Source organism: Heterocephalus glaber, unplaced genomic scaffold, assembly GCF_053883595.1.
Source record: "Heterocephalus glaber isolate CG9 unplaced genomic scaffold, H.glaber_assembly_v1.0 deba00001472, whole genome shotgun sequence".
Lineage (NCBI taxonomy): Eukaryota > Metazoa > Chordata > Mammalia > Rodentia > Bathyergidae > Heterocephalus > Heterocephalus glaber.
In genome coordinates, this window is record NW_028258315.1 from 43844676 (window position 1) to 43861616 (window position 16941).

General features: G+C 38.4%; 1 protein-coding gene, 1 long non-coding RNA gene and 1 pseudogene across 2 annotated transcripts in view; 1 reads left to right on the plus strand and 2 right to left on the minus strand.

The window, feature by feature from the left end:
* The window catches only part of Il2ra (interleukin 2 receptor subunit alpha), a 56668-nt gene extending 48252 nt beyond the window's left edge, over nt 1-8416 (plus strand). The window contains exons 5-8 of the mRNA XM_087181316.1: nt 1543-1614; nt 1974-2045; nt 2851-2917; nt 6605-8416. Of these exons, the coding sequence (XP_087037442.1) occupies nt 1543-1614; nt 1974-2045; nt 2851-2917; nt 6605-6629 (236 nt within the window). The 3' untranslated portion in view covers nt 6630-8416. The remainder of the gene's footprint in view (nt 1-1542; nt 1615-1973; nt 2046-2850; nt 2918-6604) is intronic.
* LOC147826336 (uncharacterized) overlaps nt 1-11177 on the minus strand; it is a 51129-nt gene extending 39952 nt beyond the window's left edge. The window contains exon 1 of the long non-coding RNA XR_015439136.1: nt 10679-11177. This is a non-coding gene — a long non-coding RNA (uncharacterized LOC147826336). The remainder of the gene's footprint in view (nt 1-10678) is intronic.
* A 2425-nt stretch (nt 11178-13602) lies between these two features.
* LOC101696290 (E3 ubiquitin-protein ligase XIAP pseudogene) lies at nt 13603-15401 on the minus strand (annotated as a pseudogene).
* Between the last annotated feature and the right edge of the window lie 1540 nt (nt 15402-16941).

The following is a 16941-nucleotide window of genomic DNA, read 5'->3' on the forward strand; positions in this document are numbered from 1 at the left end:
TCTACAATCAAAAGTTACATTCAATCATGGGCATTGCTAACCATCATTTCTTATAGCCCCTGACTTCCTCCAGAGTTCTGTGGGGAGGTTATTGCTTTCTCACAGCCTGCTCCAATGAGCCACCCTGATGGCATGACACTCACTTTTTTTGTAAGAGGCAAAGGAAGTAGGTCACTGGTCATGCCGAGAGGAAGAGAAAGGGCTACCCTTCATGCATTTCCCCTTCATCTGATGGTTCTCCAGTGTTTGTATTCTGACGTATTTCCAAGATGGGGTGGAAATAGGGACGCTGGGGAGGAAGGCTTGTTCAGAGTCTCACAGACAGCCAGATTCAGGGCCAGAATTCCCCCTTACCTGCTCTCCTGAGGCTACTTTGAGATAGATGAGAAGCACTTGGCTCTCTCTTTTCCTATACCAGCTAGAAAGGGGACACGACTTGGCAGGCAGCTAGTGCACCCCTGTCTCTTGATTCCCTTTTTTCTGCAATGAACTGGGACAGTTTGCTTCAGTGTCTTCTCTGGCTATCTAGTGGTGTCCTTGTTGGCTCTCAAACTACCATTCTTCATTCCAACATGAGTGCAGCCAGGCAGTGTATTGCCCTTGCCCCACTCTGCACATTTTAGGTAATATCATTGCTGTCTTGAAGAAGGTGGAGGATAAGGGGTTAAGATCAGAAAGGGAGGGGTCTGGGCCTCTTATTTGCATTCCTACCATTCACAACAAGCCTTCAACCCTGCCCCTCACTGAAACAGGCCTGCAACTGCTGTATAAGCAGCATTTCCCAGCCACTTCTTGCATTTAGTCTAAGAGGGCTCCCTCCTGTGTACTGACCTCCCTGTGGTGCAGCACAGGCCCAGTCAAAATAAAGACTTCCTTTGGTGGTCTTGTAAACCTGCTCATGTTTATTTCTCAGGCAGTATGGGCTTCCAAAAGTCCTATAGCTCTTTTGGGAATTTTTTATCCTGAGTAGTATGGACAAAGCAGTCATTTCAAAAGAAAGAGCAATAAACACTCAGAGTCAGTAACACCAAAATGTTCTAGAGACCAGCAGCCAATGAAAACCAGTGGCAGAGATCAGCACCCAGTGCAGTCGACCAACAATGTCCAGCACAATCCACCAAGGTGGTGGCTGGCAGTGGCAGAGTCCAGCACCTGGTAGCATTGACCTATAGTATCTGGCACAAGCCAGCATCAGACAGCAACAGCTGGCAACAGCAGGGACCAGCAGCTGGCTGTGTCAACTATTGACACCCAGCATTACTTGGTATCATCTGGTGACATCAGGACTGCTAGCAGAGCAGCAATTTGCCAATTCATGATTTCTATCTGAATCAAGCAAAAGAACCCTAGGTGTATGGGCAACAACTTAACTCCTTCACAGTGACTCTGACATGGAACTGTGTCACCAGAGATGTGCCCAAAGCAGGAGTCTTGTCTCAGCAGGCATATCTAGGGCCAGCTGTAGAAGGCTGGTGTGGGGAGAAGTGAGATTCCCATCAACCCATCTTGAGCTCCACAAGCATTGCTTATTTTCTCTCCCAGGTCAGGAAGACTCTCCTGCAAGCACAGACGCCCTTCCTGAAAGCAAGGCTTCCTGTCCCACCACATCAACAGGTATGGAAAGGTCTCATGAGGACAGAAGCTCACTCATTAAAGCCAAATCAGGAAAGGGCAGACCTTTCCTGACATACACCATTGCAGCAGATGGGCAAGGTGGGAAAGAGAAGCCAACACCAGCTGTCCCCTCCAGGGCAGGGACTGGCCTCATCAACCTGCATACCTCACTGAAAGTGTCAGAAAGGAACCACCAAGTTGGCAGTTCCTAGGCAGTGGGGTGATACATCTACCTCTGGCTGTGCCGGTCCCACATCCCTCTCACCAGGGAGGGATCATTGAGAAGCCCTCACTCTCTCCAGCCTCGTGTAGTCCTATTCTTGGCATAAACTGAGTGCTCCTCCTTTCTATTTCCACAGAGTTTTCAAAAGAGAGAGAAACAGCTACAACCATGGAGACTCCCATATTTCCAAGCGAGTATCATGTAGCAGGTTAGTGGGATCATTTTCTTTGTGGACGAAATGTACATCCAACTCAGACATGGACAGATTGGTTGGCTGGTTGAAATGATCCTTTCTTACAACATATAAAGTTTTAAGGATAAAAAGATGAATCTAGATACTAACATCATTCAAGAACCTGTTACAATATATTGTAACAAACGAGCCTCAGCCAGTTCCTGAGTGGACTGAAAGGGTGATACCTCATGTCCATTAGTGATAATGGACAAGCCAAGAAGAAGATGGAAGGGGCAGTACAGCCAGGGAGAGAGAGAATAGTTCCACAAACACAGCAGCAGTTTCCTCTAGGGGGGGAAACACATGCTTAAAGCTCCCTCTGCCTGGATAATAATAAATGACTGACTTCAGAACCTCTGCAGATCAGCATTTGGAAAATGTGAACACTTTCAGGAGATGTTAATGTGTTTATTTATCTTCTTGTTTCACTGTTTCTTTCACTTCATGAATATCTCATTCACAGCCTCCTTAAATAAGGCCTAGCCTATGAGCCTTTCTGAATTGCTTGTCCACCAGTTTGCCCCTGAGGAAAGGCACAGCACCTTTTCTTTAAGGCACACCCTCCATGCCCACCTACCTTGCTCTGACTCCTTGAGTCTCCCAAGAAACCCTTAGGGGAGGGACTTGCACTCCAAGAAGGGGAGGCAGAGCGACATCCACCCCTTCAAGAGGCCCTGCTCACATGGGGGACTTTCTTGCCTGCTTTATGGGCTCATCTCCTGGTGTTCCCAAAGTCCAGTCCCAGTGTCCCCTTGCTGAACTACCTCTCTGTTGACAGTGGCTGGCTGTGTTTTCCTGCTGATCAGCATCCTCCTTCTGAGTGGCCTCACCTGGCAGTGGAGATGGTGAGTTCACTACTGTTCAGGCAAAACTTTGTCAAAAGACAGAAATAGGCAAAGCACCCTGAGATTCATCCCCAGAAACAGCATAAGCACCATCTGTGAGTTTGCACTAGGCTAAAGAAATTAAGAATTAAGAAAAGCCAGCTTTCCCCTCCCTTTAGAGAGAAGACTGGAAGAGTCACTGTGTTGCTCTCTTGAGCACACAGTGTTGCTCTCTCTATCCAGCACACTTTACCACTTGTGCTAGGGTAGGCTTTGGCCAACCCTGATATAAACTCCCCAGCAAGACCTCCAAACCTCAAGTCCTTATGTATTTTAGCCCATCCAAAGAGAGAAAGAGAGAGACATATTTCTCCCATTCTTATACCAGTATAAGTAACCAAATGCTAGAAGTCTGGAATACGCTTTTATCATTCCTTATGTGAATTAAAAACTACAAATTATCACAATGCAAATGAGAAGCCCTCCAGGGTTATTGTACTAGGAATTATTCATAGATCTGATAGTCTACCCGTTTCTCTCAGAGTTATTTCAGGATTGCAGGAAACAGAGTATGTGCCTGACAAATTGTAGATAATACTTGTCAGACCTTCTCCTTCCTCCAGCTGGGTACCTGGCAAGGATCTGATTTGCCTCTCAGACTTATGTTGTAAGGGTAAGGACAGCCTGAAACTATGTAAGTATCTACAAGGCCTTGAAGTACTGCCATCTTTGGGAGACTAAAATCTCAAAATGACCTCTTTGGTCAGAGAGCAGGAAAATCCTGCGTCTCAGGATCTAATTTCATCTGATGATACCCGTCTTGTGGCCAAACAGAAATCCTACATTTGAATTACTGAAAGACATGGAAGCTTAGCCAGAGACTAGTTTGTTTTGGAACAATTACTAGGAACTAGGGATGTACTACAGCAGGCTTGTATTGGTTAAATTTTCAGGAACTTGTAGTGAACTTTGTTTTGCAGTTCTGGGGATAGAGTCCAGGGCCTTGACCCTGGCATTGACGATAGGCAAATGCTCTACCTCTGAACCAGCCTTGTGAATTTTTTAAAAGCTCAATCGTTCTTAAAAATTAAAGTGTACAAACTAATAATTAAATAAATTATATTAAAACAAAGGTAATAAATACTCAAAACTAATCAATACCTAATTATTTTACTACATCTTACTATTATCTCTATTCTCAGACTTATCTATAACTATGGTACTTCTATCATGGAAATAGTATAAAATGGTATGCTACTTTTTCCAACTCTGTGTCCAGGGAATGTCACATTGGTAGCTGAGAGGCATGCTAGGGGTATTTATACAATGGAAATAGGCAACTGTTTCTAGAGAACTGAATATGAATGATTCCCAGTACAACACTGCTTGGAGTTTTGCCTTGTGAAGCTCTGATAAAGGTAGGAAGTAACCAAATGTTCCTGTGAGTTAAGTAAGGACTGGAAAATGTTTAAAATCATACTGTCCAATATGGTAGCCACTAGCTACCTGTGGATATTTAAGTTTTAATTTAGATCTATCAAATACTGTGAAAAATTCAGTTCCTTGGCTGTATTGGCCACATTTCAAGTATTCACTTTTCACACATGGTTACCTTACTGGATAAAAACAAACAAACACAAGATTTTCATTTTTACAGAAAATTCTGTAAGACAGCACTGGCTAGAAACCGGGAGTTTCAATTCATGCAAATCATTTGGCACACTTTGTTGCTCTTATTATTCCAGTTTGGCAGCTATTATCCTCCATATAGGTAAAATTATGGAACATTTTCTAGGTGTCAGGCACAGTTCCTGGGATCCAGAGATGAATACAACATGGTCCTATTCATAGAAGATTACAACCTAGTGGGAAGATTAAAAGAAACCAAAACAAAACAGAAAACAACAAAAAAAAATAGACTTGAAATATAATTTGTTAAAACCTAAGATAGAGGTATAGTAGGAGCCATGACAAAGGACACAATCCTACATGAGGATTCAAAAAAAGCTTTTAGGGCTGATTGTGCCTGAAATGCCTACAGCCAGGTCAAGAAAGGCAGAAAGTAGCTTCTGGCTAGAGGGAGCAGCAGGACAGATATGGAGAAATTAAATAGCATGATAATATGTTGGGAGAAGCTGAGTGGTGCTGGGCAACTGGGGTGTAAAGTAAATGGGGCAATGATAACAATGTGCCATACCATAGAGATGGACAGACCAAGCCATGGAAGATGGGGTCAGACCAAGGAGCTTGGTCTTGATTGTCAGGGCAACAGAGAAACTCAGAATGGCTTAATTGGAGGCAAATGGTAATACTGACCTTCCAAGTGATCTGACTACCATGTGGAGGCCAGATTTATGGGGAGCACTAGGGGGGCAATTTGAATACATTATGATAGAATAAATCCACTTGGGAGACAATGAAAGCTTGAATAGGTCAGTGAATATATGTTAGAAAGGAGAAAAAGAATAAAAAATACATAAAGGAAGTCAAATGATCAAGATTTGTTGACTGAGTGAAGTGAGTATTAAGCAAGAGGGATGAGTCAGAGAGGACTCCCAATTTGTGGTATGTGAGGCAGCTGGACCCTGTATCCACCATGTCCTTGAATGGGGCATAAAATGAGGATCTCAAGTCATATACCCCTTGGGAATTAGCCACAAAGCAGAGCCCCTCATGTTACTCATTTCCTGAGACCCATTCAGCATCTTTCAGTACTTTCCAGCCTGGAGTTAACAGGGAAATGAGAGGGCTTCCTTGGGTTCTTTCTCAGATGCATTCATGGAATACTGAATTGAATTATCATGCTATAGAAACCATGCAGTAGAAGATAAAATAGGGCAGCCAGGTTTGGGCTTCTGGAGGGATGGAGAGGCTTTGAGATCAGGTTTTATCACGTGGGGAGGTAACATCATCCTGAGGCAGAATTTGAAGTAAGCAGGTCAGTTGGGACTAAAGTAGAATATTTTTCCCACATTGTTTTAGAGTAGGACCACATTTTCCTTGGTACAATATTACACATATGGCTATGATGGAGGTCTGTTGTTACCAGAATGCTCAGCTTGTCTCCCACAGTGACAAAGAATGAAACCATGGATGAGAGGTAGGGTGCAAGCAAATTTATTTAAAAGATATAAAGGCAAGTAAGTAAAAGATATAAAGGCAAGGAAGCAAAGTTCTTGCTGGCCATGAGGGAATTCTGAATAGGATTGCCCAAGTATTTGTCTAGGAGTTGGTTTTTTGGTTTTTTGTTTGTTTGTTTGTTTGTTTTTGGTACTGGGGATCAAACTCGGGACCTTCCGCTTGCGAGGCAGGCAGCAGAACCACTGAGCTAAATCCCCAGCCCCATCTAGGAGTTTTTAAGGGATTTAAAAGGGAGTTTAGGCTGTTGAGTATGGAATATAATCTCTACCATATAAGAGACTATGAACTTTTTAGGGTCCAATGTATGCAGTGTTCACACAATGTTCATGCAGAGCCCATGTGCCCTTGTGCCAATGGACTGCCTGATCATGTTCTGGGGAGGTCCCAGACAGCCAAAGAACACCTGGCAGATGTTTTTTGTGAGATTTCTGAAGGGTCATGACTCAGCAATCTCCATTTTGGGCCTCCTAACTCCATTTTGTTGGAGTTGTCCTCACTCCACTGTCCTTACTGTCTAATAGCATCCTAATTCCCATCTTACTAATTCCTGTTACACTATCACAATAGGAAGAAGAGTAGAAGAGCCATCTAGAAAACTAAGAGTGATAAGAAGCCAAGAACAGCCAAGAGGAGTCATGAAGCATAAGCAAAACCAAAGAAGTAAAACACTTAGCCAAAAGACATCTCTTGTGATCCCTTAGGTTTTGGAAAGCTCTGAAGTCACCTCAAGGTAACTCATCACTAAGCTAGTCTGAACCATCAAAGAGTGAGTGAGTTCCAGCCTCTTCCAAACAGCAAGTCCAAGGTCTTTAAAGGAAAAATGGAGGAACAACCAGAATACTGTCTTATTTTTGTGTATATGAGTTGATGAAAGCTAGAATGGTATACAACTCCATACATTATACAATACAAAGAAAAGTGCCTTTATGTGGATTTCACTCCAACTTCCCAGCTTGGAAATCCTAAGTAAAGCCAAGCACTAATGTAAATATACCCACCTGCCCCATGGTCCTGGATCTTGTCCATGTGGTTCCTTTCCCAGGCTCTGGCTGACTATCCTATTCTCCTGATTATATCATGTACTAAACATCTTGTAAGAACTCTGGGCTGGATGCTTTTTTTTTAAAGCTCAGTCCTATAAGGAAATCCCCTTCTATTGTGGGTTTACTTTTTAATTCCTAAAGAACAGATGCTATGACAGAGTAATTTGGGGAAAAATAGGGCAGCCAAGGCCTAGGAATTGTACAGAATCAATATTTGAAAGGATTTCACTGGAGTCAATGTCAGAAACAGAAGGATAAACCAGGTCCCAGGTCATGAATTATACTTATTGAAACATTTTACCTGTATATTGGACCTTTTTATAAGAGTTTGTATCTTTGAAACTACCGTAAATCATACTCTAAATCTGGCCTGCGCTAATGTAATGTTTACTGGTAGACACACAATGTGCGAATATGTACTTTCCCAATATTTGTCATTAAAACACTGAAAAAGATCAATACTTTCAATGTCTATGGGAGGAATGAAAGAAGAATGAAGATGATGGAGAGATTATATTGATAAAATTTAATTTTGGAAACTTTAGTAAAGATAGCCCAGTGGTCCTCCAGTGTTACCAAAAAGCTAGGCAAACCAGAGTCACCTGGAGGCCTTCATAAAACACAGATTTTTGGGCCCATCTCATCTTCTGAAACATTAGATCTGGGATTTACATTTCTGGCAAGTTCTCAAGTGAAACTGATGATCCTTGTCTGCAGACCACACTTTGAGAACCTCTGGATTTCCCCGTGTACACCCACCCTCAATCCTACCCCTCAAAATCACCTTCAGTGTTAAGGCTTCAATGAAATCTTCTGGGTAAGGTATTTCCTGTCAAACTAGTTGACTCAGATATTCAAATTTAACATCTGATATTTAAACTGTCAACCAGTTTTCATTTCTGAAAAGGCAGAATAATTTTGTGAAAAATAGTGGTAGATTTCAGCAGTCTAGATATAGATTATTTTCTGTCCTTTCTGTGACCAACCAGGTACAAAACAGAGTTTCTCTAAATATATGCCACACTTCCCCAAATACATTTTCTGGATAAAGTTGAGAGGACTCAGACCAGAGGAAAAAAATGTTTTACTCTTACTTGAGCAAAACTGAACTACTGAGTATTATCATTACTCATTTTGGGGGAGAGGAGCCTGTTACCTCAAAAAAATTTTATGAAACTAAGATGTTATTTACTTATTTTTGCTCTCCTTCCTCTCACAAATGTATGGTGGAATTTTCCAGAAGCTACATGATAAGTGATGATGTCATCACTCTGATGTTAACATGTAACAAGTTTATTCCTGTTGTTTATAAAATAATTAAAAATTATATTTTAAACATTTCTTGCTCTTCATTACAAAATATGGTAAGTATTTCTGGATATGAATCTATATAAACAAAGCTCATTGAGAACTTCAATAGCTCTAATAATTTTTACTAACATAAAAAGGGCTGGGCAGGGCTGGGGATTTAGCTCGGTGGTTTTGCCGCCTGCTGTGCAAGCGCAAGGACCCAAGTTCGATCCCCAGTAACAAAAAAAAAAAAGGGCTGGGCAAATGCTAGAAAGCACATAACATCATTGGACATTTCAGAAATGCAAATTAAAACTACAATCAGAGGGCTGAAGATATAGCTCTGTGATAAAGCACTTATGTAGCAGGCATGAGGCCTGGGTTCCATCCCCAGCATCACACACACACAAAAATAAACAAACAAAACTGCAATGAGATTAAGGTGACTTCATGCCATTAAGGTCTTTAAACAAAAAGAAAGAAAAGAACCTTCATACATTGTGATTGGGAATGTACAATGGTATGGTGACTATAAAAAACAGATTGATAGTTACTTAAAAACTTAGACACAGAATTACCAAAGGACCTGGCAATTCTACTGTTAGGGATATACTCAAAAGAAATATGTCTAAAGACAAACATGTACACTACTGTTTACAACAGCATTATTCATAATTACTAAAAGGTAGAAAAACAACTATCCGTCAACAAATGAATAAGTAAATTGTGGTATATCCATACAATGGACTATTACTCAGCTACAGAAAGGAATGAAATATTGATACATGCTACAGTGTGGATGAGCCACAAAAACATGCTAAGTGAAAGAAGTCAGACCAAAAAGTCATATATTGTATGGTTCCTCTTATGTAAAACATCCACTATAGGTAGCTCTATAAAGACAGACAAGATTAGTGATTGTCAGGGATTAGGAGAGTGATTACTTAATGCATATAGAGTGATTTTCTAGGATGATAAAAAAGGTTTTTTTTAATTTTAAAGAATAGTACTTTATTGAATATGTTTCATTCACAGAAAAATAAGCTTTAATCTACAACAAATGCCATATTATACAGCAGAAATCAATTTTCTTGTTTTCTATATTGATGGAATGGGTCCTACTAAATGAACTAAAAACCATAAAATTATGTTCACAAATATAGTATTCTGTCTCAAAACATTTCATATGATTATTCACAATACTAATACAATGATGTAAGAATCAGACATTGTTGGGTTAAACTGTGTCACAGTAATGAAAAACACAAAATCTTAACAGAAATTACATTGAAGTCTGCCATAGCAAATTAAAAAATGCAAATTTGTTACTAAGTATAGACAAAGTGGTAAAATATAGTTACATAGTAATTTTTTTATTTGTTCTCTTGAGACAGGGTCTCGCTTTGTAGTGCAGGGTGCCCTTGAACCCACTATGTAGTTCAGGTTGACCTCGAACTTCAGATCCTCCTGCCTCAGCCTCCTGAGTGCTGGGATTACAGACATATGCCACCATGCCTACCTTTTACATAGTAATTTTAATGTTACATTAAATGATATATGACAATCATGTAGTAAATGCCAAAAATTTGTATGCCTTTCTGCAAATTTTAGACTTCAAAATAGAATCTTACCACCCAAATATTAATGTAGTATTATCTAATTTGAAGATATATGTATTTAAGATTGTCCTATTATATCAGTTATAAAGTGTCATTTAGTATGTAGTGAAAGTTAGAGTACAGTGGAAAGAATACTTGAAAAAAAATTTGAGACCTCCCAGGACAGGTAGGTTGGTAAAATTTTTCAAATTATGTCCCAGTCACAGGTCTGCCACTAATTAGTTATATATATCTTTGAACAAATTAACTCTCCCTTGAGCCTCAGTTGCTTGACCTGTAAAATGAAGGGGAGGAATTAGATACTCTCTAAAGTCACTTACAGCTCTGACCCTCTATGATTCTATTATGCTGAGAGAGACATCTACATTGTACTAAGTATATGACTCAAATGAAAACTGATTATTAAGGTGTGGCTAAGTCAATTTCTTTTAGGAAAGCTAGACTGAATTTGCTAAGAATAATTGTTTTGGTTTTTTTTTTTTTGTACGGGGGGATTGAATTTGGGTCCTTGAGCCTGCACAGCAGGCAGTGAAACCACTGAGCTAAATCCCCAGCCAAGAATAATTGTTTTGAAAAACATTTTAAAGAATTTCAATATTTTTAAGAGTTCTACCTATTTGTTTATTTACTATAATATGTTTCAGCTAAATTTTCTAGTTCAAGGCAAACCCACAGAAGGGTAAACTCACGGCAATTCTCCTGCATCGGCCTCCCAAGCGCTGGGATTACAGGCAAGTGCTGGGATTATAGGCGTGAGCCACCAAGCCTGGAGGTTACCTCCTTTTAAACAGCAGATTTGACTAAAAAGAACTATGCTTGTCAAATATTTCTTCTCATTTTCTGAGTTCTTTAATGGCAACCGCACACAACTTTCTCATTCTTCCACTCCTTTCACCTCTTTTGTCAATCAACATTTGGGCAATCAGTAACAAAATAATGATTTGGGTCTAAAGGAAACAACACATACAACTATCACTAGGATGGTAGCCTTCATTCAGAGCTCAAAATACAAATTTTTATCCATTAAGATGTAAACAGAAAAACTACCTAAATTTAAATAATATAATAAAAAACAACAAAATATCATAATACACATGGCCAAAATATCTTATATACACCTGCTAACCTCACCCCACCCCACCTCAGCCATTAACCAAAGGAGGGGGAAAAACCAAATATAGCAGTAAAGGCAACACAAAGCTATTAATGAATAAACTGGAATTTATTTTATAAATGCTAAAATCATTTCTCAAAAGTGAAGACAAAGTTTTTGATCACAACACTAAATTATTGCATTTAAAATACTGTTTATTACAAAATAACTTCAATCTTCACATGACTAAAATATAGTAAAATAGGTGCTGAATTCAAAGCCCTAAAGTGAACTTTATACAGAAAAGAAATGTGTACATGTAAGCTACTGAGAACTATTGCGGGGAGAGTGTGGTGATTTGGATCTGGTTATATTTTTGACCTTGCAAGTAATCAATTTCTGTACAGTTAGAAAGGATCCAGTGCTTTTTTGTAGTGTGAATGCAGTCAAAATCTGGTAAGTTTCCAAACAATTTGACTAGAAGTTGGAGTGCTGAAGCAACAGCACTTTGAAACAATTCTTAAAATAAACTTGTTAGCCACATCAGCTTCATGCATTAAATTTCACAACTCATGGAGAGAGAAAAAAAGTCTTGCTTAACTCTAAACACAAGTTTTAAAGAAGAGCTTTAATGAACTGAGGTTTCCAGACCAGTGAAAGCCTTACGCTGAAACAATTCAGTTCCATCCTTGGCTAATAACTAGATTCTACTACCTACTTGACTTGGACGTGAAGTGTCCTGGAGAAAATATTTTTAACACTTCTCCCTTTGTAGAATGCTTTAAATCTAAATTTAAAGCTTTGCCCATACAGATCAAATTCCACTTAATGAATATATAAGCAAACCTAAGTGGAAGATAGAGCAAAGAAGAACTCAGGATTTACATAATAAAACTAAAATAGGGCAATCATTATTTAATTTTTGCAAATCTCATTTAAATTTTCAATGTTTTATACAAATATCACTTAACAGCAATTAACAGAGGTTAGGAGAACATAGCAATACTCTTTCTCTTAGAAAATATAATAAAAATATAATTTTTAACAGTTTCACTCTCAAACAGTTCTCTGCAATAAAATGTCCTATTTGCTGTTATATAAGTCTATCATGAGAATGTAAATTCTGGATATTCTATGAAGCACTGTTAAACTTTCATATTGACACATATTCAAGTTCTTAAAAATATTTAAAACAACTATTCTTCTGTTACTATTATATCATTTCCAAGAGGTTTTTAAGGATCTTGAGAGAATATTTTTAAAGGGATCTACTACTATTACTAGTCAAGAAAACAACAACAAAGAATGTAGATAGAGGAAAGGCTTAACATTTTGTCCAATATACATGTTAATCACCCTAACAGTAAACACTCACACGAATTTGAAAATACAAGATGCCATGAGAGTCTCAACATAGAAAGCCATCACTATAACTACAAGCAGGGTACAAACATGCTTCTACTTTTACCTACATAAGCTGAAAGACGTTTAAAATACTGGGTTAATAAAGATCTTTTAGTAAAGTGACTTAGGCAGGCTTAAACTAGCAAGAATTAAGGATGAATCCTTACTAATTAACTGGAAGATCTGAGAAATATTTTATATTTCATTTTACAAAATCAGAAATATTTATTTTGGAACAAGTTAAGACATGGTCTACCCATCAGAAAACTACCATTCAGAAATATTTTTCATCCACAGAGCAGGAAAAAGATACAAACATTTGAATTTTATATTGGCACCAAAAAGGTTAATTGCCCTGCCTTCTTGGATTAGAAAAACTAAAACTGAGCAATAAGTAGTTTTTAGGCATTTGGATATGCCTAAGCCTTTAAATCAGTAAAATACTTTCTAAAAAAATTCTGATCACAGAAGTAATGCATACTTATAAAAATTTCAAACAGAACAAAATGAAAAAAGTAAGACAGTGAAGGGCCCCAGAAAATCCCTCTGGGACCAAACCCCAAGCCCTCAAGAAAAACCACATGTAACAACTTGGTGTGTATATATCTTTGCAAATCTTTCACTCTATTATAGATACAAAATACACACACCTTGATTTTGTCTCATATTATAACACAGTATTTTGCCACTTGCATTTTACATTTATCTTTGACATCAATGTCAGTACATGTTGGCTAGATGGTATTCTATCATTAAATACCATTTTTAAAATGGCAAAATCACTTTTTAAAATCATTCACATGTGTATGTTTGCAATTTTAAAAGAAAATGGACGGAATTCTAAGACACAAAGACAAATATCTAAAAATATCCCTATCGTTCCACTAGTGTGGAACAGTTCATTCCTTTTCCACACAAAACAAATTATGTGACTGTAAAGGTTTAACTATAATCTCCACGTTTATACAGAATGGTCCATTTGTTAAGCCTTTCGAAAAAGAATAAAACGTTCAGATGATTAATTCACTTACACTTTAGAAACTAAGTCAGCGTACTACAAATACACAGTATGAGCAGTTATATTATGATCCTTTTTAGTCAGTTTCAATTGAATAACAATGAAAAAATTGGACAAATGATAGCAGTTAATAACTTGAAAAACTCAGAAATTCCAGGCTTAGATTGCCAACTAAAACACTGCTGTTTACATTTTTTTCTACTTGGTAGCAAATGCTAATGGAATTCAATGCTGATTAAAGTTCTTTTATATCATACATTCAATCAGGATAATAAGGAGAACATAACATGCTTACTATGGAGTGAGATTAAGACATAAAATTTTTTGCTTGAAAGTAATGACTGTGTAGCACATGGGACATTTGTCAACTGCTTCAGCGCACGGTTTACAAGTGAACAGATGTCCACAAGGAATAAAAACTACAGCAATATTTCTATTCATACAGATTTTGCAAAGCTTCTCATCTTGTAGGCACCTTAGCTGCTCCTCAGTACTAATCTCTTTCTGAAAGGAAGTCTGACTTGACTCATCTTGTGTATTATCTTTCTGAGCACTCACTAGATCTGCAACTAGAACCTCAAGTGATACATACTTGCTCCCAGATATCCGAATTTTTTCCTCCATTATTTTCTTAGTATCCCTGAAACTGAATCCCATTTGTATAGCTTCTTGTACCATGGGATTCTGGAAGACTGCATCATCAATTCTTTTAGCCAGTGATGGTGTTTTTCCAGCAGTTCTTACCAGAGACTCCTCAAGTGAATAGATTAAAATGAATATTTTATATATTCTTGTCCCTTCTCTTCCAACAGATATTTACACCCTGGATACCACTTAGCATGTTGTTCCCAAGGGTCTTCACTGGGCTTCCAATCGGTTAGTCCTCCTCCACAGTGAAAGCACTCTATTTCATTCCCTTCACCTAAAGCATAAAATCCAGCTCTTGCGAGCTGCTCCTTGTTAAGTGAGTATGTCCATGTCCCAAAAGTAATGATCTGGGCTTCGTACTCTATGGCTGGATTTCTTGGAGGAATTGTTGAATTTGGGAAGTTCCTATCAGAACTCACAACATCAGATTCACCTCAAACATTAATTTTGAGGCCCAAAGCAAAGAAGCACTTTGAAAAGTGTCACCTGTGTTCTGACCAGGCATGATCACAAGATTCCCAATTTTTCAGTTTTCCACCACAACAAAAGCACTGCACTTGATCATTAATACCTGTGTAGTAGAGTCCAGCATTAGCTAACTCTCTGGGAATTAGGTGGGCATAGTCTGGCCAGTTGTGAATGACTTCAATCTAGCTTCTTCACTACACATGGCAGGATTCCTTGAGTATATAGTGTCTGATATATCTACAACCTGTCCAGTTCTCAAAAGATAGTCTGCATGAGTCTTGGGTGGTCTGTCTAAAGCAAAATGATTTCTGCTTCCCAGGTAGTTTTCAGCATTGTACTGACCATTTTGGACACCAGGATTTATGGGCTGCGCGGCACTATTTTCAATTTAAATTCATTGATAAATCTGCAACTTGGAGACACTTTTTTGTGTCTCCCAACTGCTGAGTCTCCATATTGCCATCTGTCTACTGCCACAAGACAACTAAAGCACGGCACAGTACCTCCTTCACCGGGATAAAGAAAACCTGCTGTTGCCAGTGTTGATGCCGAAACAGGACTAGTACTTGGAAAATTGGCAGAAGTTTTTATTCCATTAAACTCTTCTGAAAATTCTTCATCCTTATTGATGCCTGTAGGTACATGAGTCTTAGTTCCTTCAAAAATGTTAAAAGTCATCTTCTCTTGAAAACAGGACTCATCCACCTCTTTCGTTAAGGCCTGGGCTTGCCCCACTCAGCATCAGGCCTGTTGGGGGCACTGCCAAAGTCCCACCACTTCCCAGACATGGAAGGGGGTGCCCAAAAAAGTTTTGATGCTAGAGAAAGATGGTCATTATACAACCTTGGAATGCACTAAAGAAGTCACTGAATTATGTACTTTATAATAGTTGTATCTTAGGTGAACTTGTCAGGAGCCATTCTAAGTAATTTTAGGGAAAAATCATTTCACAATTAAATTATTATTTTTAAATTAATTATACTGGTACATTTTAGGAATACAATATAATGACATTCATTATTGGAAATTTGCACCTTTACATAATTCATATTGGTTCTTATTTTTCCCCCTTCCCCTGCCCTCCCTTCAATTCCTCCACCCCTTCATATCTACAAAGACTTTCTCTCTGTTTTTTCTTTTTCTCATTAATTCCATTCCCTTCTGTCTTTTCCCCTACCACTCCTACTTCCCCTTCCCCTTTGTAACTGTTCTTCCTATTACACATTATCTATTATACCTTTTAGTCCTTGTTTACACTTTCAGTTTCTCACCCTAGAGAAACTATTCGGTATTTACACATGTGTGTCCTGTTTATTTCACTTAAGAGTATCACTTCAATGTGCATCCATTTAGCTGTAAATGTCTCTAGTTTCTCATTCTTTGTTTTTTTTAAAAATTAAATTCTTTATTGGTACATTGTAGGTATACAACACAATTACATTTCTCATGGGGAATTGTACCTTTACATAATGCATCTTGGTTCTTATTTTTTCCCGATTCCTAGCCCTCCCTTCACGCCCTCCACCCTTCCCCATCTACAAAGACTTTATTTCCATTTTTTACATTTCTCATCATTTTTCCTTTCCCTTCTTTCCTTTCCCCTGCCCTTCCCACTACTCCTATCCCTTTGGACCTTTTCTTCCTATTTTGCATTATCGATTATTCATTCTAATCATTGGTACATTTTAGGTATACAATATAATGACATTCATCATTGGAAATTTGCACCTTTACATAGTCTCTCTTGGTTCTTCTTTTTCACTGTTGCCTAGCCCTCCCTTCAACCCCTCCATTCCACCCTATTTACAAAGATTTTGTTCCTATTTTTCCATTTTCTCATATTAATCCCATTCCCTTCTATCCTTTCCCCTAGCCCTCCCACTTCCTTCCCCTTTGCCCCTTTTCATCCTATTTCACATTACCTATTATACATTTTAGTCCTTATGTACACTTTCAGTTTCTCATACCAGAGAAACTATTTGGTATTTACACGTGTGTCCTATTTATTTCACTTAAGAGTATTGCCTCAATGTGCATCCACTTAGCTATAAATGTCTCTAATTTCTCATTTTTTATGGCTGAGTAGTACTCCATTTTATTAAAAAAAACACATTTTCTTTATCCAGTCTCCAGTTGATGGGCATTTGGGCTGTTTCCAAATTTTAGCTATCACAAATTGTGCTGCTATGAACATGAGCACACATATATCACTGTGGTATGATTCTTTTAATTCTTTGGGGAAGATTCCCAGTAGGGGAATAGCTGGGTCAAATGGGACCTCCAGTCCTAGTTCTTTGAGGTATCTCTATACTGATTTCCAC